At 43.8% G+C, this 26,126-nt stretch overlaps 1 protein-coding gene across 12 annotated transcripts in view; it reads right to left on the bottom strand.

Moving 5' to 3' along the window:
• LOC144601969 (ERC protein 2) overlaps nucleotides 1-26,126 on the bottom strand; it is a 552,614-nt gene that overhangs the window by 264,019 nt on the left and 262,469 nt on the right. For 5 of the 12 annotated variants that reach the window (XM_078414617.1, XM_078414626.1, XM_078414621.1 and 2 more), the window contains 3 exons: nucleotides 24,946-24,981; nucleotides 22,424-22,617; nucleotides 12,279-12,290 (listed from right to left, as the gene is read on the bottom strand). In XM_078414617.1, coding sequence (XP_078270743.1) covers nucleotides 12,279-12,290; nucleotides 22,424-22,617; nucleotides 24,946-24,981 — 242 coding nt within the window. The remainder of the gene's footprint in view (nucleotides 1-12,278; nucleotides 12,291-22,423; nucleotides 22,618-24,945; nucleotides 24,982-26,126) is intronic. The other 7 variants (XM_078414628.1, XM_078414623.1, XM_078414625.1 and 4 more) reach the window with 3 other exon arrangements.

The following is a 26,126-nucleotide window of genomic DNA, read 5'->3' as shown; positions in this document are numbered from 1 at the left end:
GATCACTCCAGGATATTTTTTTCCAAGAAAATTCTTACACTCCCCAGACTAGGATCACTGACAGAGACTAGAAATGGGGAATGCTTAAATTCGGCAGAGCACTGCGTTTAATGTTGACACAGGCAAGGAATTACATCCTACAGCATTGGAAAAACACAATGCCAAAAGAAAGCTGCAGGTTGGGTCAGTCTGTTATTAGATATGGCCAAGTTGGAACATGTTGCTTTCAAGAGGCCAATTTCCCCCCAGAATATCTACACACACTGAACGTTTTATGGGTGCGTTTAAGAAAGGTGTTGGGGATAAAGATGGGGCACTTGATGCTATCCAAAGATGTACAGGTATGTAGGTTAACTGACTGGGTAAATGTAAAAATTGTCCCTAGTGTGTGTAGGATAGTGTTAATGTGCGGGGATCGCTGGGCGGCGCAGACTCGGTGGGCCGAAGGGCCTGTTTCCGCGCTGTATCTCTAACTCTAAATCTAAAGAGGTTTGGACTAAATGTTTGCTTGTAGACAACGAAAAACCATTACTTACAAAACCAAAATTAACAGAATCTGTCAAAATTCTGAAAGAAGTCTGCTGGATTTGATATTGTACAGTGCTGGGGGTGAATACATTGAAAAGGCAACTGTTCAAGAAAAGTACAAAATATACTAATTCAGTATTGGGCTACAGTATAATAAGCCAACATTGAGTCCAGAATTGTTCAAGTTCAGGGAACTTGATCTCTGTCTCAAGCCCACGATCAATATCTAGAAAGCAGGTTTCTAGGCCAATGGAGAGAGGTGAAAGATGTGAAAAAGTCATCAGAAAACAGGCTTCTTAGATGCGAGAGAGAGATGCAAAAATCAAGCCTGTTTCAGTTTTCCTGAAAGTTATTCAAAATTTGGATTAACCTAACAATAGACCGATAACAAGGTAAACTTTCATTACAATCAACATCAACATAAACGTAACTTTAAATAATAGTCATTTTGAATAGGTTTCTTTTTAAATAAGTAGTTGAAGTAGTATATTGAAATTTCATTCAATTAATGAAATGGGCACTGATTTACTGCAGTTATGGACATTCATAACAACAAAAGAATCTTCGTCAGAACCTTTTCAGTATGTGATTTCACCCAGAGAAGACAAGATGATTCAATAGACAATAGACAATAGGTGCAGGAGGAGGCCATTCGGCCCTTCGAGCCAGCACCACCATTCAATGTGATCATGGCTGATCATTCTCAATCAGTACCCCGTTCCTGCCTTCTCCCCATACCCCCTGACTACGCTATCCTTAAGAGCTCTATCCAGCTCTCTCTTGAATGCATTCAGAGAATTGGCCCCCACTGCCTTCTGAGGCAGAGAATTCCACAGATTCACAACTCTCTGACTGAAAAAGTTTTTCCTCATCTCAGTTCTAAATGGCCTACCCCTTATTCTTAAACTGTGGCCCCTTGTTCTGGACTCCCCCAACATTGGGAACATGTTTCCTGCCTCTAACGTGTCTAAACCCTTAATAATCTTATACGTTTCGATAAGATCTCCTCTCATCCTTCTAAATTCCAGTGTATACAAGCCCAGTCGCTCCAGTCTTTCAACATATGATAGTCCCGCCATTCCTGGAATTAACCTAGTAAACCTACGCTGCACGCCCTGCTTAAGAGCTATCCTTAAGAGCTCTATCTAGCTCTCTCTTGAATGCATTCAGAGACTTGGCCTCCACTGCCTTCTGAGGCAGAGAATTCCACAGATTTACAACTCTCTGACTGAAAAACGTCAAACTAGAATCTACTCCTACTCAGGAATTTTTAAATATGGAAGTTCTCCCCGTGACCTGCGTGTGTTTTCTCCGAGATCTTCGGTTTCCTCCCACACTCCAAAGACGTGCAGGTATGTAGGTTAATTAGCTGGGTAAATGTAAAAATTGTCCCTAGTGGGTGTAGGATAGTGTTAATGTGTGGGGATCGCTGGGCGGCATGGGCTTGGAGGGCCGAAGGGCCTGTTTCCGGCTGTGTATATATGATATGATATGATAAGTAGTTGCCTCAAGAAACCCCGGTGAAAATCCCAGACAGGTTTTATACCGACTGACATATCTATTATGTCACCCCTGTAACCAGTGTTGCAGTGGTAATGTGTGAGGTGCTGGAGCTGTCACTGGTGCCAGAGCGACCGCTGTTAAATTCCCCGCTGGTTAAAATTCCCCGCTGTTTATTCTGGCTTTTTTTTTACAGTGGTGAGCTCCGGCAGCACTGCACCCCTGCCTGTAACTCCCCCACCCACCCACTGTCATGGGGTAGACTGAGACTGAGACTGAGACTGACTCCCCCACCCACCCACTGTCGTGGGGTAGACTGAGACTGAGACTGAGACTGACTCCCCCACCCACCCTCTGTCATGTGGTAGACTGAGACTGAGACTGAGACTGACTCCCCCCACCCACCCTCTGTCATGGGGTAGACTGAGACTGAGACTGACTCCCCCCACCCACCCTCTGTCGTGGGGTAGACTGAGACTGAGACTGAGACTGACTCCCCCACCCACCCTCTGTCATGTGGTAGACTGAGACTGAGACTGACTCCCCCACCCACCCTCTGTCATGTGGTAGACTGAGACTGAGACTGAGACTGACTCCCCCACCCACCCTCTGTCATGGGGTAGACTGAGACTGAGACTGAGACTGACTCCCCCACCCACCCTCTGTCATGGGGTAGACTGAGACTGAGACTGAGACTGACTCCCCCACCCACCCTCTGTCATGGGGTAGACTGAGACTGAGACTGAGACTGACTCCCCCACCCACCCTCTGTCATGGGGTAGACTGAGACTGAGACTGAGACTGACTCCCCCACCCACCCTCTGTCATGGGGTAGACTGAGACTGAGACTGACTCCCCCCTCCCCCAATCTTTGTACATCCCCAATCCTTTCCACTCATCACTCTGATTTCATGTTTCATGTATTGTGTGGTTTATCACTGTTGGCAGATCAATTTCCCTCCTGGGATAAATAAAGTTCTATCGCATCGTATCGTAGCGCATGTACTATTGTGGGTACAGAACCTAAGACCATGCACATGGTTTGTGCATTCATTACCTTTTACTAATCTAACCGCAGCTGCATTCATAAACTACCAATGCAATAAGATCAGTTGCCAGGAAGAGGGTGTGAGCCTCTAGCCTCAGCCATGATCACATTGAATGGCGGTGCTGGCTCGAAGGGCTGAATAACCTACTCCTGCACCTATTGTCTATTGTCTATTGTCTATTGAGCCATAGGGAGAGGTTGAGTAGGCTGGGTCTCTACTCTATGGAGTGCAGGAGGATGAGGGGTGATCTTATAGAGGTTTATAAAATTATGAGAGGAATAGATCATGTAGATGCACAGAGTCTCTTGCCCAGAGTAGGGGAATCGAGGACCAGAGGACATAGGTTCAAGGTGAGGGGGAAAAGATAAGAAGGCGAGGGGTAACTTTTTCACACAGAGGGTGGTGGGTGCATGGAACAAGCTGCCAGAGGAGGTAGTTGAGGCTGGGACTATCCCATCGTTTAAGAAACAGACAGGTACATGGATAGGACAGGTTCGGAGCGATATGGACCAAGCGCGGTCAGGTGGGACAAATGTAGCTGAGACATTGTTGGCCAGTGTGGGCAAGTTGGGCCGAAGGGCCCGTTTCCACACTGTATCACTCTATGATTATCATGATGCATCAACTAGCTCCATTATGATAGTGAAACACATTTTTAAATCATGTATCAATGCAGAGATGTTTCAATCAGTAGTCTTGAGTTGACCTCAAGAACGATTGGAAACACTTGTTTATCATCACATTGTGGAATACCACAACTTAATTAGTCCAACACAACTGCAGCTTTCTCTACTATTTCTTCCATGAGTAATTGTATAACTAAATCAGAATTTCACAAAATCCATTTGTTGGTATCTCCTGAAATTCTGAATGAAAACCTATTAAAATTATATAAGTAAACAAAACACAATAGCCCGTGAGGTCACAGATGTCACGATCCCTCACCTTTAAATGAAAATCCTCCTCGGAGTCTAAACTAAATGTCAGAAATAAGAAAATACTGTCCAAAACATGCTTAAAGATAACGTGAACTAGAATTCTTAGTTGACACTTCTCACAGGGCGGCAAAGTGGCGCAGCGGGTAGAGCTGCTGCTTACAGCGCCAGAGACCCGGGTTCCATCCCGACTACGGGCGCTGTCTGTACGGAGTTTGTACGTTCTCCCCGTGACCTGCGTGGGTTTTCTCCGAGATCTTCGGTTTCCTCCCACACTCCAAAGACGTACAGGTTTGTAGGTTAATTGGCTTGGTATAAATGTAAAAATTGTCCCTAGTGTGCGTAGGATGGTGTTAGTGTGCGGGGATCGCTGGGCGGTGCGGACCCGGTGGGCCGAAGGGCCTGTTTTCGTGCTGTATCTCTAAACTGAAAAAAACTAAACTAAACAGTGCAACCATATGAAGGTATGTAGGTTAATTGGCTGGGTAAATGTAAAAATTGTCCCTAGTGGGTGTAGGATAGTGTTAATGTACGGGGATCACTGGGCGGCACGGACTTGGAGGGCCGAAAAGGCCTGTTTCCGGCTGTAGATATATGATATGATATGATATGAAGCGTTTAATGCCAGCTGTCACTTGTATTGAGAGAAAGGTTGTTGTCTTGAAGCCAGGTTACGAAGTTCTCAATCTCCTTCCTGTCATGTTGTGATATCCGCCTCACTACAGTGGTGTCGTCCGCACACATGAATAGGCCAAGAACCGTGGTACAGCTGGTCGAGCCGCTGCCCCACAGCGCCAGGTTCAATCCTGACCTCGGGTGCAGTCCACATGGAGTTTGCACGTTGACCACATGGGTTTCCTCCGGGTGCTCCGGTCTTCTCCCACACCCCAAAGACGTGTGGGTTTGTAGGTTAATTGGCCTTTGTAAATTGCCCCTAGTGTGTAGGGAATGAACGGGAAAGTGGGATAACATAGAACTAGTGTAACACCAAATGCTGGAGAGAAGACCCGCTGAATTACTCCAGCATTTTGTGTCTACCTTCTATTTAAACCAGCATCTGCAGTTTTCTTTCCTATAGAACGAGTGTGAACAGTTTGTGTAGGAAAATATCTGCAGATGCTGGTACAAATCGAAGGTATCACAAAATGCTGGAGTAACTCAGCAGGTCAGGCAGCATCTTGGAGAGAAGGAATGGGTGACGTTTCAGGTCGGGACCCTTCTTCAGACTGAGGAAGGGTCTCGACCCAAAACATCACCCATTCCTTCTCTCCTAGATGCTGCCTGACCCGCTGAGTTACTCCAGCATTTTGTGATACCTAGTGTGAACAGGTGATTGGTGGTCAGCATAATTTGGTGGGCCGAAGGGCCTGTTTCCATGCTGTAGCCCTAAACTAAACTAGACCCATTTGTGAAATGGGCCAAGAATCAATTCCTTTAGTGCCAATGTCCTACGTAACTCCTTACTCTGATAAAAGATCTCCACCTCAAAACTTTAACACTGACCCCCTTTCCACAGAAGCTGCTAACCTGTTGAGTTTTTCCATAAATTATTTTGTTTTTATTCTTTACCTCAGGTATTTTGATTCTTGCAATTTGGATATTTCCTTTAGGAACTCAACTGCCAGTTCAACGTTTACTTTCCAGTAATGCCTCTCAAAAAGCATTCAAGGACTCATTCATCACTTGCACATTAAAATCTCCTTTTATCAAACTACAGAGTAGGTACTGATTGGTTTTAATGACCAGTCATTTTGAACAGCTTTTCAGGATCATTCTTTCTAAAATTCAACATTATATATGGAAACTTTGAAGGATACAAAAATGATTGCCTTTGAGTTTTTGTATTTAAACTTTACAAGTTTATTAAGAATTCACCTTGAGTTTAGAGTCCAGATTGTGGGGTTTAAAATGTCTCTCAGTGGGACATCTATCAGTTCCGTGGTGAATGCACAGAACCTTTGATGCAGGGTAGGAGAATCAACAACCAGAGGATTTAGGTTTAAGGTGAAAGGGGCAAGATTTAATAATAACCCGAGGGGTAACTTTTTCAAACAGAGGGTGGTGGGCGTGTGGAATGAGCTGCCAGAGGAGGTCGTTGAGGCAGGGTGGCCCCCTCCAGAACAAGGGGCCACAGTTTAAGAATAAGGGGTAGGCCATTTAGAACGGAGATGAGGAAGAACTTTTTCAGTCAGAGGGTGGTGAAGGTGTGGAATTCTATGCCTCAGAAGGCAGTGGAGGCCAGTTCGTTGGATGCTTTCAAGAGAGAGCTGGATAGAGCTCTTAAGGATAGCGGAGTGAGGGGGTATGGGGAGAAGGCAGGAACGGGGTACTGATTGAGAGTGATCAGCCATGATCGCATTGAATGGCGGTGCTGGCTCGAAGGGCTGAATGGCCTACTCCTGTACCTATTGTCTATTGTCTCTTGTCTATTGACTGTAATTGCATTTAAAAGACACTTGGACAGGCACATGGATAGGAAAGGTTCAGAGGGACACAGGCCAAATGTGGGTAAATGGGAATAGCTTAGATGAGGCTTCTTGGTCAGCATGGATGAGTTGGGCCCAAGGGCCTGTTTCCGTGCCCAGTAGGTTTTGGAGGCGGTGTCCGTTATTTAAAAACAGTATCATTCATAATTTATGGTTTTCTTTAGAGAGATCTCAGTCAACTGTAAAACACTTTGTCCTACATCAGGCAGCCTAAGCTTCACAAATACGCTCCATATGCCTTGTGTACGAACATAAAACAGATTTACAGGCAGCATCCTCATAAACCTGTCGAGTAATCCCGAGATTTAGGTAATATTCACAAATTAATAGATTTAACACATATCATTAGATCGACTTAGAGAAAATTAGCTCTTCCCCCTCTATATATTATTCATCATCTCATAAGTTAATAAATAATGCTTGCTCCTTTAACATACTGAAGCAATCAGCTACAACCTTTTATTCCAGAACCTGGCTGGGTTTGGAGTCAGTGGAGCATCCAGTGGAGAATGCACACGGCAGCGGTAGAGTTGCTGCCTCACAACGCTTGCAGCGCCAGGGACCCGGGTTCCATCCCGACTACGGGTGCTGTCTGTGCAGAGTTTGTACCTTCTCCCTGTGACCGCGTGGGTTTTCTCTGAGTTCTTCTTTTTCCTCCCATATTCCAAAGACATACAAGTTTGGAGGTTGATAGGCTTGGTATTAGTGTCAGTTGTCCCTAGTGTGTGTAGGGTAGTGTTAGTGTGCAGGGATCGCTGGTCGGCACGTACTCGGTAGGCCGCAGGGCCTGTTTCCGCGCTGTATCTCTAAACTAAACTAAAATAACCTTCCGAGGCGAAATTTGTTTACAACTACTCATGACAAATTTTCAAACAATATATTTAACCAGATTGTGTTGCATATTCAAGATAGCGGTAGAGTTGCTGCCTTACAGCGCCAGAGACCCAGGTTCCATCCTAATGAGCTGAGTATCTGCAAAATAATGGTCAGAGGGAGTGGAGAAAAACGCACAAGATCATTGTCCTTTTATCCTTCTCCTTGCTCAGAATTGACTCACACTTCTTCTTCTCTTCTCAGGCCCCCCTCGGTCATGGCTGACCATGGGCGATGCATCCTAGTTGGCTGCTTGCTCCACACCTCGGCTAGAGCAGCGTCGCTTGTGGCTGAAGAGACCAATGTGGGAGTGACAGTCTCTGTGGCAAAGGTCACGTTTGTGTGTGGTCTCTGGTCTGTGGAAGTTGCTGCGCTCCTTTCTGCGTGCCCGCTTGTCTGCCGCTGCGTTCATCAGTTTCTCTTCCCCCATTTTGAGATGTTGGTTCAGGGTACCCCTCCATCTCGTGCAGTCAGCTGCAAGGCTCTCCCAGGACTCCACATCGATGTCGAGCGCCTTCAAATCTCCCTTGCAGACATCCTTGTAACGTAGCTGGGGGCGGCTTTTATCCTTCTCCTTGCTCAGAATTGACTCACAATTAATCAGCAAATTATCCTACTTTACTCACCCCTACCATAAGTTGAAACATTAAGATAATTAGTTTGTGCATTTGGCTTACACTCCAGTTATTTGAAAATGTAATTACTCAGCACAACATATTTCCCACTCTCTCCTTCTTAATTAAAAGGCAATCCTACTTTCATGCGTGACATGCCGAAGATCCCATTTAATGGTTGACTGTCGCCAACTGTGTTCTGGAAAATATATATTTTTTTTTTTGATGCCAATACTTCACTGTCAGAATAAACTACCATTGCTAAAAGATCCCAAAAATTTCACATTCATTTACCTGTTCAAATTTCTTTTACATCTTGTTACTTTACCTGCCTCGACTACCTCCTCTGGCAGCTCGTTCCAGACAACCACCAAACTGTGTGAAAAAGTTGCCCCTCAGGTTCCTATTAAATCTTTCCTTTCTCACCTTAAACTTATGTCCTTTTGTTCTTAACTTCCCCTCCCCTGGGTGAAAGATTCTGTGCATTCACCCTCTCTATTCCCCTCATTGTATACACCATCTGCGTGATCATCCCTCAGCCTCCTGTGCTCCAAGGAATAAAGTCCTAACCCGCCCAGCCTCGCCCTGTAGCCCAGTCTCTCTCTCGAGTCCTGGCAACATCTTTATAAATCTGCTCTGCACTCTTCCCCAGTGGTGTGACCAAAAAAGAACATATTTTTACAATTTCTAACAAATATTTTAACATATTTTTACAATTTATAAACAAATTTTGCTTGAGTAAGAACATGTGGGTGTTGCTGTTTGTGAACAGAATGGTGGAGCCATGCCGACTAACTCACACGTGCCAATGTCAACTGGTAATCATTCCTTCCCCCCCCCATTACTTTGTCAGAATAAACTACCGCAGTGAAGAATATAAGATTATTGAGGGATTGGACATTATTGAAACATATAGGATTATTAAGGGATTGGACACATTAGAGGCAGGAAACATGTTCCCAATGTTGGGGGAGTCCAGAACAAGGGGCCACAGTTTAAGAATAAGGGTTAGGTCATTTAGAACTGAGATGAGGAAAAACTTTTTCAGTCAGAGAGTTGTAAATCTGTGGAATTCTCTGCCTCAGAAGGCAGTGGAGGCCAATTCTCTGAATGCATTCAAGAGAGAGCTAGATAGAGCTCTTCAGGATAGCGGAGTCAGGGGGTATGGGGAGAAGGCAGGAACGGGATACTGGTTGAGAATGATCAGCCATGATCACATTGAATGGAGGTGCTGGCTCGAAGGGCCGAATGGCCTCCTCCTGCACCTATTGTCTATTGTCTATTGAATCACACAACTCTCCTTCTACGTGTCAACGTTAGCCAGAGTAAGTTGTGTAAACAACTTGAATACCTCTCACTCAGGTCAGTGCAAACAGTTGCAGCACTCAACATACAGTCATACTGCATGGAAATAGGCCTTTTGGCCCACCTCGTCCACGCTGACCAAGATACCCGTCTAGGCTAGTCCCTCTCACCAGCGTTTAGCCCATATTCTACTGAAGCTTTCTTGTCCAGAAGGTTCATAAAAGGACACAGAGTGCTGGAGTAACTCAGCGGGTCAGGCAGCATCTCTGGAGAACATGGATAGGTGACGTTTCGGGTCGGGACCCTTCAGACTATCTATGGGGGTGAGAGGCGGCGGGATGGGACAAGCCTGGCAGGTAGTAGGGCAGGAGAGCAGCAGGAATCAGAGGGGCAGCAGAAGTTCCCTTCCATTGGCTTGTCAACAGTGTGAGCTTGCTTTGCAGATGCTCAACTGCCACTACACACTGAGCTGTGGAGAGCTGGTGTGGGGAAGAAAAATTACACTCTCCCCTATTGTTATTCAATAACTGTCGCAAAGGCAAACACTGCAGATCTAGGCATGCAGCAATCCCTCTAAGACTGTATAGTTTACGGATGCTAATATGAAACATGAACATAAGTAATTTAGCACCGGTGTAAGTTTGCTGCTAGTGGGTGCACCATCCAGCTTGGATCTTTAGGTTAGGATTAGCAAGAGGGAAATCAAAAACTGCAAGTGACACATTTATAAACGGTTGTTTTAACCAGAGTGGTCTAATCAGGGACAGTGATTGCTAAGTTTCGGCAATATCAACAAACATTATCTCCAAGGCCACGTTGTGCCCGTGCTTCAAAGACAGTTTTGTTGTTAGCTCACATTATAAAGAGACTACCATTATTCATCAGAGAAAATTATCTTCAATCAACACATCCAATTTATTCTTGAAACTGTCAATTGTTACTGCTACATCTGTTCTGAAGCCAGAATCCACCGAATTCTCTTTCAGAAACAGGCTAACGTGAGGTTTTGCAGTCTCCCTTCACCAAGCTAAAACTGCATAGCACACAACCAAGGATGAGTGTGCAGTCATGTTGTGATCCTGCTACTGTAACAGCTATTTAACGCTTTCAGAGTCAAATTCTTGCGCCTTCCGCCTTTATTACAATTTTCCCCTGAGTTTGTTTGAAAGCAGCATCAAAAGTCAACCCTTGCAGTTTTATTTTTGAAAGAGTTTCAGGAAACTGATGAAGAATCAGACACACAAGAGACTGCTGATGCTGTAAGCTAGGCCAAGGCAACAATGTGCTGGAGGATCTCAGTGGGTCAAGTGGCATTTGTGGATGCAGAGGGATGGTCATCCTAGCTTCTGCACTCATGTACACTTACATACCTCCGTCTCACAGCAAGACCAGTCTTTATGCACCTCCATCCCCCCATCAGGAAGGTAGAGTCTTGATGCAGAGTCCCTCTCTCTCCACAGGTGCTGACCAACCCATTAAGTTCCCCAGCAAGTCCATTTTTTGTTCCATTAAATTGATATTTAGCCCCATTGCAAACTTGAGGATATGTATACGACGAATATCTCTATGAGAAGGGGCAGATGTGTTTATTTTACAGCAACGTACAAGAGAAGCATGGAAAAAATATCTCTATTCATTCAGAAACAGATCAATTTGTGTCAAAGGAGTACATGTACCTAAGGAGTACATGTTCAAAATTAATTGCCAGGATGTCGCCCGCTCCTACTGCCTATTTTTCACATTTGCAATGAAATGGAAAATTTCTGGTCTTATCATAAAACAAACAATGAAACTTCAAGAGTGACAGATTTAATATTTTGGTTATCTATCTTGCCTCCCTCGCTGGGATGTACAAGGCATGCAGCAGTACTGCGTGAGGTAATGCTCTTGTATTATAAAGGTTACCGAATTAAAAACCTCAGCATGTCCACAAAAATAAACACATTTTATTCCCCAATTTTGTCCCCCATTGCATGAGTAATTGTTCTTGAAATCCTCAGAGATACAGCGCGGAAACAGGCCCTTCGGCTCACTGGGTCAGCACCGACCAGCGATCCCCGCACATTAACACTATCCTACACACACTCGGGACAATTTACATTTATACCAAGCCAATTAACCTACAAACCTGTACGTCTTTGGAGTGGGAGGAAACCGGAGCACCCGGAGAAAACCCACGCAGGTCACGGGGAGAACGTACAAACTCGGTACAGACAGCACGCACAGTCAGGATTGAACCCGGGTCTCTACCGCTGCACCACCGTGCCGTCCACAATGAAATGGGAAGTTTAGTATTAAAAGTACAGTTGAATTTGTGGTTGCCAACGCAAACAAGGTAGTTTAATATACACAGACCATGTGGCTCATTTACTAGAAAATAAGGAACATTTTCACATAGGCACTGCTTAATTTTACTGCTTATTTGTTCTACTGTTACACCATAAGTGTGTTCTAAATTTTGGTGAGAACATATTTGTTCTTGAGATACCTGTAAAATAGCAATTGACTTGTAAATTGTTACTTAGTCTTCACAACCTTTATTAAATCAGGAATCTAAGACACATTGGCAAAGGGTTGCCAACTGTCCCGTATTAGCCGGACATCCCGTATTTTGGGCTAAATTAGTTTGTCCCGTACAGGACCGCTCTTGTCCCGTATTAGTAGGGGTTGCCAACTTCCTCACTCCCAAATAAGGGACAAAGGGTGACGTCACCGCCCCGTGCCCCACATGACCTCACCCAGCCAGCGGCCACGTGCTCCCGCTCCATCAATGGCGGCCGCCCAGGCCGGGAGGCGGGTTGCATAGCAACGGGAGCACGCGGCCGCTGGCTGGGCAAGCTCACGTGGGGCGTGGGGCGGTGACGTCACCTTGTCTCATATTTGGGAGTGAGGAAGTCGGCACCCCTACATTGGCACCAAATAGAACAGGAGACATCAAATACCAAGACAGGGAATGTAACAAGTGAAAAGAGTGCAGCAGATACTGACCTGGAAGCCAAGCTGATCGAAGGAGAGGAAACAGCATGAAGAACAGGCAGAAGACAGCAGAGAAAGGTGAGAATAATGTAGGAAAAGATTAGTTTAGAGTTACTCAGCATCTTACAAAAAACATCAATTACATCCAAGCATTCAAATATACCCAAGCATCTTGAAGAATTAACGTAGCAAACAGTTCAGATTAAGTTCAGAATTTTGGAAAGGTATTTTTGCGTAGTTACTAGATTGTGCTAAAGTACTTGGTCATTGAAAATACCCAGATGCTTGACACATTATCAGTATTATAATATCATCAAATCTGAAAACACAAAATTCTATAACTTGAAGAAAATTCTCCACAGGTGCCATGTTTGCACAATCCTTTAACAATATTGTTATATGAACTGAACATTCTGAAGAACTTTGGTGATACTTTTTTTTTACATTGTTAACCCCTCCCTACTTTCATTGATCATTTGCCTTACTCATCGAACATAGAACAGCACAGCACGAGAACAGGCCCTTCAGTCCACAAAAGTGTATTCCGGAGATGATTCCAAGACCAACTCTTATCTGCCTGCATCATGGCTAGACACAAAATGCTGGAGTAACTCAGCGGGACAGGCGGCATCTCTGGAGAGAAGGAATGGGTGACGTTTCGGGTCGAGACCCTTCTTCAGACTGAACTTCAATCATGGCTGACCTCCTTAAACTTTCCCCCTCCCACCTTGCAGCTGCACCCTCCAGTATTGGCGTTTTCAATTCTGGGATAACTTGTTAATGGAAAATCAGAAATGGGAATGAAAAGGATTATTTAGTCTTGTGTGGTTGAGAGAGCACAATGGATAATGTGATCGAATATGGGTCTCAATTTAACGTACACTGTTTAGTTTTAGGTATATTTAAGATATTTGCTGGATTTAAAAAAAATTTTAAGACAGAGTTATATGGCAGGTAGTAAAATCATTTAAAAAATGTATAGAAACATGGAAACATTGAAGTATAGAAGATAGGTGCAGGAGGAGGCCATTTGGTCCTCCGAGCCAGCACCACCATTCATGGTGATCATGGCTGACCATCCACAATCAGTACCCCGTGCCTGCCTTCTCCCCATATCCCTTGATTCTGCTAGCCCTGAGAGCTTTTAGTATAATTTCACATTTTTTCCTAACTGTTTGATATGTTGCCATGGATAATAAATAAAAAATTAAGTTGTGACGCATGATTAAGTGTTTAAGGTGATGATTTAGTAATATCCCTGAAGCTGTCTATAATGTGTCAGGTTATTACCATGACTGGTTGAGGGTTTGAATGCATTGGTCATGTGAGGATCTCAGCTGAAAACTACTGCACTTCAAATGCTGACTGGTCTTAATCATGACTGCAAAGAATTTACAAACTGTTTCCATGCCACTGATTCCATGTGGTCACGGAAAACAGAATTGCCCAAGCAAAATAACAACATGTTCTTTTAATAATCAAACAAGACAAAGCAGTGCAGGAAGAATGAACAAATACTAGACCAAGTGGACCCGTTGGGCCCAAACCTCTCCTGCATTGGTACAGCACCCTCTCCTCCCCCCCTACCCCCACCATTCCATCCCCCTCAACGCCCCTTATCCTCCCTCCTCCCCCCCTCCCTCCCTCCCTAGGAGATAGATTTAAACTTTAAAATGTGAATGACTTAAAAAATATAACACCGATTTCCAATGAAACTTCTTCCATTAGCACCAAAGGGACGACGGTGAGTGAGGTGGGCCTAAAATTGTTGCGCTATCGTGTACCGTTTCGGTTGTAGTTCAGGAACAAACAAACAAACAAACAAGAGTTTTAGTGTATAGATGCAAGTGTTTCATTTTGATTAGATTACAGGGCTAAGCTCAAAATATCCTCATGGTGGTTTACAACTAAATATTCCATTAAACATATTTTCAACACAATCAACTCAGGCATACGTGACTTTGAAATACCACCTTGCACTAAAGGTTATTCCCTTATCATGTATCTATACACTGTAAATGGCTCAATTGTAATCATGGATTGTCTTTCCACTGACTGGATAGCACGCAACAAAAGCTTTTCACTGTACCCCGTACATGAGGTAATAATAAACTAAACTCAACTACAATTTGACCCTATCAGAGAGAAATATACCTTTCCATTTTCTGCAAACATCTTAATATTTCCAGTTGGAAAGGGTTAATGGTGCTGCTAGCTCCCCGTAGGTACTGACCTGGAATCAGCTGACTTGTATCACAGTCGGCGGGGGGGGGGGGGGGGGGGGGGGGGGGGGAGGTATCAGTCAGCCCACTCTCCCTGTCCCAAGATTACATTCCTTGCTTCTGTGTGGTGCCTCGTTCAGGAGAGGCAAAAGTCAGAACGCAAACTTGACTGACAAAGCACAAAGACATACAGCTTCTGCACTAGGATGCAATGTTTAAAGTCCAAACCACTGGATGCAAGAGAAGGATGTTTGCTTTCAGCTCGGGACATTAAAACTGGAACATTGACGATGACAGGCCCAAGGCTGACTATTGCAGCTAATTAAAACCGTGCCTTTCACCTCTGGAGTTTGACATCAGTCGGTAAAGGAGTCCTAGAATCATACAGCATAGAAGCAGGACCTTCCACCCAACTTCCCATGCTGACCAAGATGTCCCATTTATACTAGTCCCACCTGCCCGCATTCCCAATAAACTTTTCCTGCCCACGAACCTGTCCAACTGTCTTTCAAACGCTGCCATCTTAACTACCTCTTCAAACAGCTTATTCCATTTATTCACCACCCTCTGTGTGAAAAAGTTGCCCTTCAACTTCCCATTAAATCTTTCCCCTCTCATCTTAAATCTGTATCCTCTGCTTCTTGATTCCCCTACTCTGGGTAAAATACTTTGTGCATTCACCCTATCAATTCCCCTCATGATTTTATACACCTCTATAAGATCTGCTGCGATCCAAGAAATAAAGTCCTTGCCTGCCCAACCACTCCCAATAGTTCAGGTCCTCGTAAGTCTGAAGTCAATCTACACTGGGAGACACAAGTCATCTTGTTTCCAGGTGTGGGATCACAATACTAAATGTGTTGCAACTTAGATTTTATTGATAACTCCATTGGAAGTCAATTGCCACAAAAAATCTGATAAATATAAATAACTAATAGAGATGCTGCATCTTCCTCCCATTCCCAATCTGACCTTTCTGTCCTGGGCCTCCTCCATTGTCAGAGTGAGGCCCAGCGCAAATTGGAGGAACAGCACCTCATATTTCGCTTGGGTAGTTTACACCCCAGCGGTATGAACATTGACTTCTCTAACTTCAGATAGCCCTTGCTTTCCCTCTCTATCCCCTCCCCCTTCCCAGTTCTCCCACTAGTCTTCCTGTCTCCGACTACATTCTATCTTTGTCCCGCCCCCTCCCCTGACATCAGTCTGAAGAAGGGTCTCGATCTGAAACGTCACCCATTCCTTCTCTCCCGAGCTGCTGCCTGACACGCTGAGTTACTCCAGCATTGTGTGTCTACCATACGTCTACCACCTCGTTTGTGTGTTCAACGCCGCAAATATTCAGAACAGATTTTCCATTAATGACATCTAAACTTAATACTTGTTCTAAAGAAGGTCTCGACCCGAAACGTCACCCATTCCTTCTATCCAGAGATGTTGCCTGTCACGCTGAGTTACTCCAGCATTTTGTGTCTATCTTTGGTTTAATCCAGCATCTGCAGTTCCTTCCTACAACTTAATACTTGTTCGCTCCATATATATATATGGAAACCTCCCAGATATGATTTATAAAATAAATCTTCACAAAATTCACTAGCAAGAAACAAAAAAATCTCTTTTTATATGAAAGGTGAAGCACCCAATATAAGGAAGACCCTGGGAACTGCAGGTATTGGGATCTTGAGCACAACAAGCAGGTAGCACCTATGGAAGGTCCACAGGGCCCTAGTGAGACCGCACCTGGAGTACTGTGTGCAGTTTTGGTCTCCAAATTTGAGGAAGGATATTCTTGCTATTGAGGGCGTGCAGCGTAGGTTTACTAGGTTAATTCCCGGAATGGCGGGACTGTCATATGTTGAAAGACTGGAGCGACTAGGCTTGTATACACTGGAATTTAGAAGGATGAGAGGAGATCTTATCGAAACATATAAGATTATTAAGGGGTTGGACACGTTAGAGGCAGGAAACATGTTCCCAATGTTGGAGGAATCCAGAACAAGGGGCCATAGTTTAAGAATAAAGGGTAGGCCATTTAGAACTGAGATGAGGAAAAACTTTTTCAGTCAGAGAGTTGTGAATCTGTGGAATTCTCTGCCTTGGAAGGCAGTGGAGGCCAATTCTCTGAATGCATTCAAGAGAGAGCTGGATAGAGCTCTTAAGGATAGCGGAGTCAGGGGGTATGGGGAGAAGGCAGGAACGGGGTACTGATTGAGAATGATCAGCCATGATCACATTGAATGGCGGTGCTGGCTCGAAGGGCTGAATGGCCTCTTCCTGCACCTATTGTCTATTGGAGGGAATGGACATACGAGGTTTCGGGTATACAGATGCTGCCTGACCCGCTGCAGACTGATAAAGGGTCCCAGCCTGAAACATTGCCTGTCCATACCCTCCACAGATGCTACCTGACCTGCTGAGTTCCTCCAGCACTTTGTGCTTTGCTACCAATAAGGAACAATTCTATTTATTGTACCCAATTGGAAAACTATCAACTATATTAGAACAAAGGGATGCAAGCTAGAAAGTACTTTGGTATTTGCTAACATACCAAACTTCCTTAAAAATCACAAATGCTACTGATGGTTCTATTTTACTATACCAAATTATGTTAAAATGAAGACAAAATTTAATGGTGGAATATCAATCAAAGAATGTGCTGTTTACAGCAGGTAAACAATTCCCTTCCCCATGCCTGATGTCCGAACGTGAGCAAGATTTCAACGGTTCATAGTTCAAAGATTTCAATGGTTACACAAGACTTTGTTAAGGCCAAAGGCACAGTTTAGAAAGTAATAATACAAGGCTGCTTTATACTAATGATAGACACAAAATGATGGAGTAACTCAGCGGGTCAGGCAGCATCGCAGTTTAGAAAGAATGGTTTCTATTTTTACATTATTCCTGTAAATTCATTTTAAGGCAGCGATTGGGTATTTTGATTCAGGTGTCTGTTCGATCAATCTATAGATGTTTCATTTACATTAATGCCAAACACCAGATTAAGGAACAGTTTATTCCCAACTGTTATCAGGCAACTGAACCTTCCTCTCACCAGCTAGAGTGCAGTCCTGACCTCCCATCAACCTCATTGGAGACTATCTTTGAACTGTCGTTAATCAGACTTCACTGGACTCTATCTTGCACTGAACGTTATTCCCTTCATCCTGTATCTGTACACTGTGGACAGCTTGATTGTAATCAGGTATAGTCTTTTCATTGGTAGACACAAAATGCTGGAGCAACTCAGCAGGACAGGCAGCATCTCGGGAGAGAAGGAATGGGTGACATAGAAACATAGAAAATAGGTGCAGGAGTAGGCCATTCGGCCCTTTGAGCCTGCACCGCCATTCAATATGATCATGGCTGCTCATCCAGCTCAGTAACCTGTACCCTGCCTTCTCTTCATACCCCCTGATCCCTTTAGCCACAAGGGCCACATCTAACTCCCTCTTAAATATAGCCAATGAACTGGCCTCAACTACCTTCTGTGGCAGAGAATTCCACAGACTCACCACTCTCTGTGTGAAGAAATGTTTTCTCATCTCGGTCCTAAAAGACCTCCCACTTATCCTTAAGCTGTGACCCCTGGTTCTGGACTTCCCCAACATCGGGAACAATCTTCCCGCATCTAGCAACTCCAACCACTTAAGAATTTTAAATGTTTCAATAAGATCCCCCCTCAGTCTTCTAAATTCCAGCGAGTATAAGCCTAGTCTATCCAGTCTTTCTTCATATGAAAGTCCTGCCATCCCAGGGATCAATCTGGTGAACCTTCTCTGTACTCCCTCTAAGGCTAGAATGAGGTTTCGGGTCGAGACCCTTAATCAGACTCATTGCCATTTCATTCATTGGATAGTACGCAACAAAAAAGCTTTTCACTCTACGTCAGTACACGTGGCAATAACAGACTAAACTAAAACACCTGACCAATCAGGATTCAAAGATCCGTGTGAGTGCCTTATGAAATTAAATCAGATCAATGGGCAGAATAATAGTCAGAACAATTTAACATGAAGGCAGCCAAATTCACTAACAGAGCTTTTACCTAGTAGAGAAAGAATACTTTATAAGTTTATGTTAAAGCATAGTCAACCATTAAATTCTCAAACTAACAACGGTTACTAAACTATAATTTTTTTAATTGGGTGGATCATCAGCTTGTTTAGGTTTTAGTAGTTTACAATTGTTCATTTTTTTTAATGGTTTATTTAAACATCCAAATTTACATTTTTAGACAATGAGACCTTGAGCTAAAGAATGCAGCGAGCAGTTTATGGAGGCTTTCCCACAGTTTGACATTCACCAGGTTGAAGTGCCCAAGGGTCAATTATTGCTCGGCTAATTAAAATGTTGACGTTGCCTAGCGGAACATTTCAAAGCCCTGGTGCGACGGCTGTGGACTCAGCTTTTGATGAAAACTGCCTCCTTCACATAGCTTTATTCCATCAGGGGCTGCATGGAATCAGTTAATAGCAGGACTGCAGCAAAACTACACGTGGAACAGGGTTGCCAACTGTCCCGTATTAGCCGGGACATCCCCTATTTTGGGCGAAATCAGTTTGTCCCGTACAAGACCGCCCTTGTCCCGTATGAGTAGGGTTGCCAACTTCCTCGCTCCCAAATAAGGGACAAAGGGTGACGTCACCGCCCCGCGCCCCACGTGACTTCACCCAGCCAGCGGCCACGTGCTCCCGCTCCACCAATGGCGGCCGCCCGGGCCGGGAGGCAGGTTGCTCGGGTGCTTTGGTTTACAAATTCCAAAGAATTGTGGGTTCACAGGTTAATTGGCCCTCCGTAAATTGCCCTTGAATGTGTAGTGTGGAGTAGATACGAAAGTGGGGTAACATTGACCTAGTGTGAATGGGTGGTTAGAGAGGTCTCAGCGGGCCGAAGGGTCGGTTTCCATGCTGTATCTCTACACTAAAATAAGTGCACCAATCGTTTGGCAGATGGCACAAAACATATCAGCAAATGAATAGCATGGCATGCTTTGAATATCCATGGAAATAATTATCATTGGACTTGTACCTACATGTAAACACACTTTTGAACCTTCGATGCCAGCCTATATGGATCTCCTGCCTCAGATTTTACACATAAATAGCAAGTATTAGCAAACAGCCTCTCATTGCTTGGTGTCAGCAAATGATTTAGTAATTTGATTATTGACTGTACAATGAATATACAGTAATACTGAGAACTCAATGGCACAGTCAAAGTTTAGACGTCTATTCATAGGGTTTCTTTGCCTCAGTTTTTTTACTAAGTCAAAATATTAATCTCTTGTAGAAAATTCGTCAAATTCGCTTTTCCCTTTCAAGTCTTGGTTGCTAAGTAAATTTGTGTTACTTGGTGAAATGCTTTAAAAGCATTTGGAATGTATGACTAGGTGTGTTATGATCCATGAATTAGCAGCCAGTAAAAGGCTAAAACACTATCTTACAAAAGTACTGAAAATATATGTTTGCATTTTAAATTAAGGATCGTGGTTTAGAATCTGGTCATGAGCTTAACTTTGATAGAACTTACATAAATCCATCAGCATTTCTGTCATGATGCAAATTCAGTCGAATTAGAATGAATAAATAATCTGAGTCAGGGCAAGTTGATGCAATTAATTATCACAGAATAAACTCTGGGAACAGCATTGGATGGGGATTAAGTTGGTCTTAAATCATGTCCGGAGTAGATGTGGGCCGAAGGGCCTGGTTTTGTGCTGTACTGTTCTACCTTCCTTGCTAGAAGTTCTAGGGACATCCCAGACACCAGTGTTTGAGAGATTGGTGGGATGCATCTGTCAGCCGCAGGTCAGACAGCATCTGTGGAGAAAATGGACAGGCGACGGGACTGTTCTTCAGACTGATAGAGTAGAAAGCTGCAAAAGAGAGGTTGAGGCAGGACAAAGCCTGGCAAGTGATAGGAACTGTGTAAAACACCATCCCCCTCACCTGTATCCACCCATCACTCACCAGGCTTAGTCTTGCTGCCATCTCTCTTCACCAGCCTTCTCCTCTCTCCTCTAGCAGTCTGGAGAAATGGTCTCGACCCGAAATGTCACCTGTTCATTCCCTCCCCAGCCCGCTGAGTTCCTCCAGCATTTTGTGCTCTCCGACTCTAAACGTCCATGACTTAATCTCCAAGTTGCTACTCAGCAAACCATCCAGAAACACAGCACCAGCCCACAAATGGATACTGACCACATATCAACCTCGTTGCTACTTTGAAATTTTAACCACACCGATAATTGTCACTCTGATCTAATATCCACTACTACATGGGCAGGGATTATTTTCAGTGACCAAACAAAACCCAATTTAATTCAGAGATACAGCATGGAAACAGGCCCAGCATCCCACCATGTTTCAGGCCGACCATCCATCCCCCTTTCACACTAGTTCAATGTTACCCCAGTTTCTCATCCACTCCCTACACGCTAGGAACAATTTACCCAGGGCCAATTAACTGACAATCCCACTCGTCTTTGGGATGTTGGAGGAAATTGGCGCACTTGGATAAAAACCCACTCGGTCACGGGGAGAACTTGCAAACTCCACACAGACAGCACCCAAAGTCAGGATCAAACCCAGGTAGCTGCAAGGCAGCGGGTCTATCAGTTGTGGCACTATGCAACTCATTCTGTTCATCTCACCAGCATAATCCATGGCACCTGCCTGAGGCTGCATCAGACCTTGATGTGGAATCTAACCACATTCCCATTATTGCCAAGATCAGACACTGACATGGTTGTGTTAAAGTTTATTTGATAATATTCCTCAGTAACACTTATGTAGGGCTTCCCTTCATTGTTACAAGTTGTCAAATATTGGGATTGGACAGGCTAGTTGCAGGACAAATGTTCCCAATGTTGGGGGTGTCCAGAACCAGGGGCCACACAGTTTAAGAATAAGTGGTAGGCCATATAGGACTGAGATGAGGAAAAAACATTTTCACCCAGAGAGTTGTGAATCTGTGGAATTCTCTGGCACAGAAGGCAGTGGAGGCCAATTCATTGGATGTTTTCAAGAGTTAGATTTATCTCTTAGGGCTAACGGAATCAAGGGATATGTGGAGAAATCTACTGTTTTTAGATGATCAGCCATGATCATATTGAATGGCGGTGCTGGCTCGAAGGAATGAATGGCCTACTCCTGCACCTATTTTCCATGTTTCTATGTTTCTATATTCAAAACGCCTTGGGCTTTACCTTATTGTATAAATAGTATATAATTGCCATGGTTAGAAACATAGAAACATAGAAACATAGAAAATAGGTGCAGGAGTAGGCCATTCGGCCCTTCGAGCCTGTACGCACCGCCATTCAATATGATCATGGCTGATCATTCAGCTCAGTAGCCTGTACCTGCCTTCTCTCCATACCCCCTGATCCCTTTAGCAAAAAGGGCCACATCTAACTCCCTCTTAAATATAGCCAATGAACTGGCATCAACTACCTTCTGTGGCAGAGAATTCCACAGACTCACCACTCTCTGTGTGAAGAAATGTTTGGAAATATTTGGGAATGGTGTAAAGCAAGAGTACAGCAGCACAGCCTTGCAGCGGGTAGTACCACTGCCCCACACCATCAGGGGACCCGGGTTCGATCCTGCCCTCTGTCTGTGTGGAGTTTGCACGTTTTCTCTATGACCGGTTTCCTCCCGCATCCCAAAGACGTGTGGGTTTGTAGGTTAATTGTCCCTCTGTAAATTGCCCCTCAGTGTGTAGGGAGTGGACGCGAGAGTGGAAATAACATAGAGCTTGTGTGAAGGGGTGATCGATGGTCAGTGTGGGCTCAGTGGGCTGAAGGGCCTGTTTCCATGCTGTATCTATAAAGTAAGTGCACTCTAATCACTACTGAAATAGTATCTTCCCGCAAAGTGGAATCTGCTCCACTGAATTTTCTTTATCATGTCAAACAGGAACTTAACCCTAACTTACCTCTCGAGCTCTGCTATTTTCTTATCTCTGTCGTTTTTCTCAGTCTCCACTTCTTTCAAGATCTCCAGAAGTCGATCGACTTCGGCCTGACATTTATCAGACTCCTCTTTGTAGTACGCCACGTCCTTCTCCAGTTGCCTCATTTTCTCGCAGATGTCGGGGTTCAACCGAGCATTCTCCTCGGCATCATGAGCCTAATGTGCGGGCAGGAACAGAGAGATGAACTGACATGCTCCATGTAAACACCGATTTTAAACTCTGCCATTTGTCACGACACCACAACTAGGGCTGCCAATTGTCCCATATTAGCCGGGACATCCCGCTATTTTGGGCTAAATTGGTTTGTCCCGTACGGGACCGCCCTTGTCCCGTATTAGGCCCGCTGTCAGCCGGGACAGTGTAGGCTAACCGAGTGTGTTTGGGGAGCGGGGCCGAATGTGTGCGCCTAACGGAGGTTGCTTAGCACTCAGCCCCGCTCCCCGCACACACTCCGTTAGCCAACACTGTCCCGCCTACAGCGGGAGCACGTGGCCGCTGGCTGGGCGAGGTCACATGGGGCGCGGGCGGTGACATCACTTTGTCCCGTATTTGGGATTGAGATAGTTGGCAACCCTAACCACAACACTCAAAATATATATTGAAAACAAACACACACAAAGTTTCATAAGTAGCAGAACAAGCCTAGCAAACATGCTTTAAAGTGCAGCAGGATTCTCCCGTGAAAAGAATTCAATTGTGTTCTGTTGAACAGTGATCGTAATACGACACTCAGGAAAGTACGCAGTCTAGGTTTAATACTTTAGACTTCAAGCAAGCACACACAAAATAATGAAGTACGCACTGCATCATTTGGCCTACCCTATTTTCCTCATAATTCCTAATTGGTATCTTGAAAACAAAACCGAACATGTGTAAAAAAAAACAAGGCAGTCAAAGATGAGAAAGGAAATGAAATTATAGCAAATTAATTTACAGGATTAAAAAAAATACAGCATTATTCTGAGGATGCAAAAATTTGTTCCAAGGATGATTTGTCACTGAATTATCTTAGATTCTACACCTGATGAAAAGAATAAGAACATCTGCTTCAACCAGTAAAATGGAGAGTGGCTCCTTTTTTGTGTTTTGAACAAAAAATGCTGGTCTTTTTTTCCTATGTATTACCAAACATGAAGGTAAACAGGCCCACTGTTACTGATTATATGCATTATATTTTCAGTAAACTTGATTCTTTGTACTGCCAAAGCAAGCAACATCCTGTTGTGTGTTATCATTCAGAGGTTCTTAAAAGTGGGCCCTTTAAAACCAATGGGTTTTATTACCTTTAATTTATTAGGTATGTAGCAACAGATTAAGAGAGGGATGAGAACAGAATCCTCATTCATTGCCAATTTAAATAACCACTGAAATAAATCGAGGAAAGACAATGCAAAGTAGTCTTTATGTTGCCGTATCCACATCAGCAATAAAACATCTTAATGTCTACATTCAACATCCAAATGTTTTTATCCATTTATTGTCATTTATTTCTGTTATATTGGCAGGATGAAGAAAAACAGGCTGGCCAGCCTCCCAAAAGGTAATGAACACAATGAAACAAGTTATTGTTAACGGTATTAATTCCATGATGGGAGTCTGGGGAGGGCATTGCTAACGTATAATAGTCCATTCAGATGCCAGCAGCCTGTGGATCCAGTTTACAAATGAAGGCACTTCGGTTCATTCTTCAATTATGGCCCAATCTCAAAAGTTGCTGTATTTTTGTGGAAGGACATATGCCCACAAGGAGATGAATCAAAATTTGATTTTACTGCAAGCTAAAACAGTGGCATTACATTTCAAAATCTGCGCAATAAGTTTACAAAAACAACAAGAAGCATGATCACATTTTTTTTTTAAAAAGATGAACAAAATTAGCCACTTCAAATATTCGGAATCTGAATAATTTAATGCACATAAACCATTCAAGCGCAGAAAAAAAAGAATGTAAATGACTGGAAACAATGCAACTGAAACATGCAAGCTTCATATTTTATTTAATTCTAAAAATGTTTAACCCTCCCAGTTCTGCAATGAATTCCTCTGTCTGACAAGTCTAGGCACAGAACAAAAGGTGTCTGTGTTCCCCCACTCCCCACTCCTCCTGATAATCAAGGATTTTTTGAAAAAGAATGTTTAATGTAAACCTTTGCTGTAAAACATACCAGTGTCACCAATTTGCCAATTATCACATCCTAACAAATTGAAAATATTAGATTGTGCCAAAGGGTAACAGAATTTAGTCTGTGCATATACCGCCACTCTGCCAATTTTCTGTAGACCAAAAGATTACATCAAACAGAAAATGGTCACTAATTAACATTAGTTGTTAATTGGTTACCACTTCACCAAAAGCGACCAAGACCTTGAAGTCTACAGAGTTTACTTCCAATAGTGGAAAACAACGGAGCTGTAAGCACAATGCCAGGTCAACGAGCCCTCATGCTTTCATAGAGTAGACAAGGCATCTTAGAACCACTTACTGGAGTGTACATCTGATTGAACAACTGCTCAGCTTGCTACATAGTAAAGTTGGGAAGAAATGAAACACAGACAGGAAGAAGGAAAAGATTCAGGAAAACAGCATTAGCTCAACAAAGTCAATGAATTTACATAGTAAAGTAGAAATTTCAAGTTCCCAAACATTCTACCGTGAAAGTGAAAGGGCCGAAGGAAACGCAAGTGGTGTTGGCTCATTACAAAGCAAAGTTTCAATCATCATTTTTTGTGTTACTTTCTTTTATTCTCCCTCCCCCAAGTTAAATAGTTTGTGAAACAAAGAAAGCCGCCCATCACAGATGATACATTTAAACTGTTCTGTCCAAGTGAGTTACCGATAAGACAGTTGGGTTTATTAAGGTTACAATTAATCAGAACGCTTCAAAGTTATTTCTGATGCTAAAATTGATTGAATCAGATTATTAAAATGTAAAGTCTTATTCTTCTAATGCCAACATAATTTATTTAACAGATATCAAAGGAAGTGGAATCTTGGCATGACAACTCATAAATGGCTGTTGTCTTTAACCAACTAAACTTTAGCATTCATTCACACATCACAACACATAATCCTCCGACATTTTTGACACTTCCAATGGGATCCCTGCACGAGTCACATTTCCCATCTTCACCCTTTCCCGCCTTCCGCAGAGATCGTTCCCTCCGCAACTCCCTGGTTAACTCATCCCTTCCCACCCAAACTACCCCCTCCCCAGGTTCCTTCCCCTACAACTACAGGAGATGCCACACCTGTCACTATACGTCCTCCCTCGACTCTGTAGTCCTTTCAGCTTAGGCAGAGGTTCACTTGCACCTCCTCCAACCTCATCTACTGTATCCGCTGTTCAAGATGGGGACTCTTATACATTGGTCGAGACCAAACGTAGACTGGGCGATCATTTCATTGAACACCTTTGCTCAGTCTGCCTGGACCTACCTGATCTCCCAGTTGCCAAACACTTTAATTCCCCCTCCCATACACTGCTCTTTCTGTCCTGGGCCTCCTCCATTGTCAGAGTGAGGCCCAGCGCAAATTGGAGGAACAGCATCTCATATTTCGCCTGGGCAGCTTACAGCCCAGTGGTATGAATATTGATTTCCCTAACTTCAAGTAATCCCGGCATTCCCTCTCTCTCCATCCCTCCCTCCCCCACCCAAGTCCCTG

The sequence above is a fragment of the Rhinoraja longicauda genome, chromosome 17 (genome assembly GCF_053455715.1).
Source record: "Rhinoraja longicauda isolate Sanriku21f chromosome 17, sRhiLon1.1, whole genome shotgun sequence".
Classification (NCBI taxonomy): Eukaryota; Metazoa; Chordata; class Chondrichthyes; order Rajiformes; family Arhynchobatidae; genus Rhinoraja; species Rhinoraja longicauda.
This window is presented reverse-complemented; position numbering and strand designations above follow the sequence as displayed.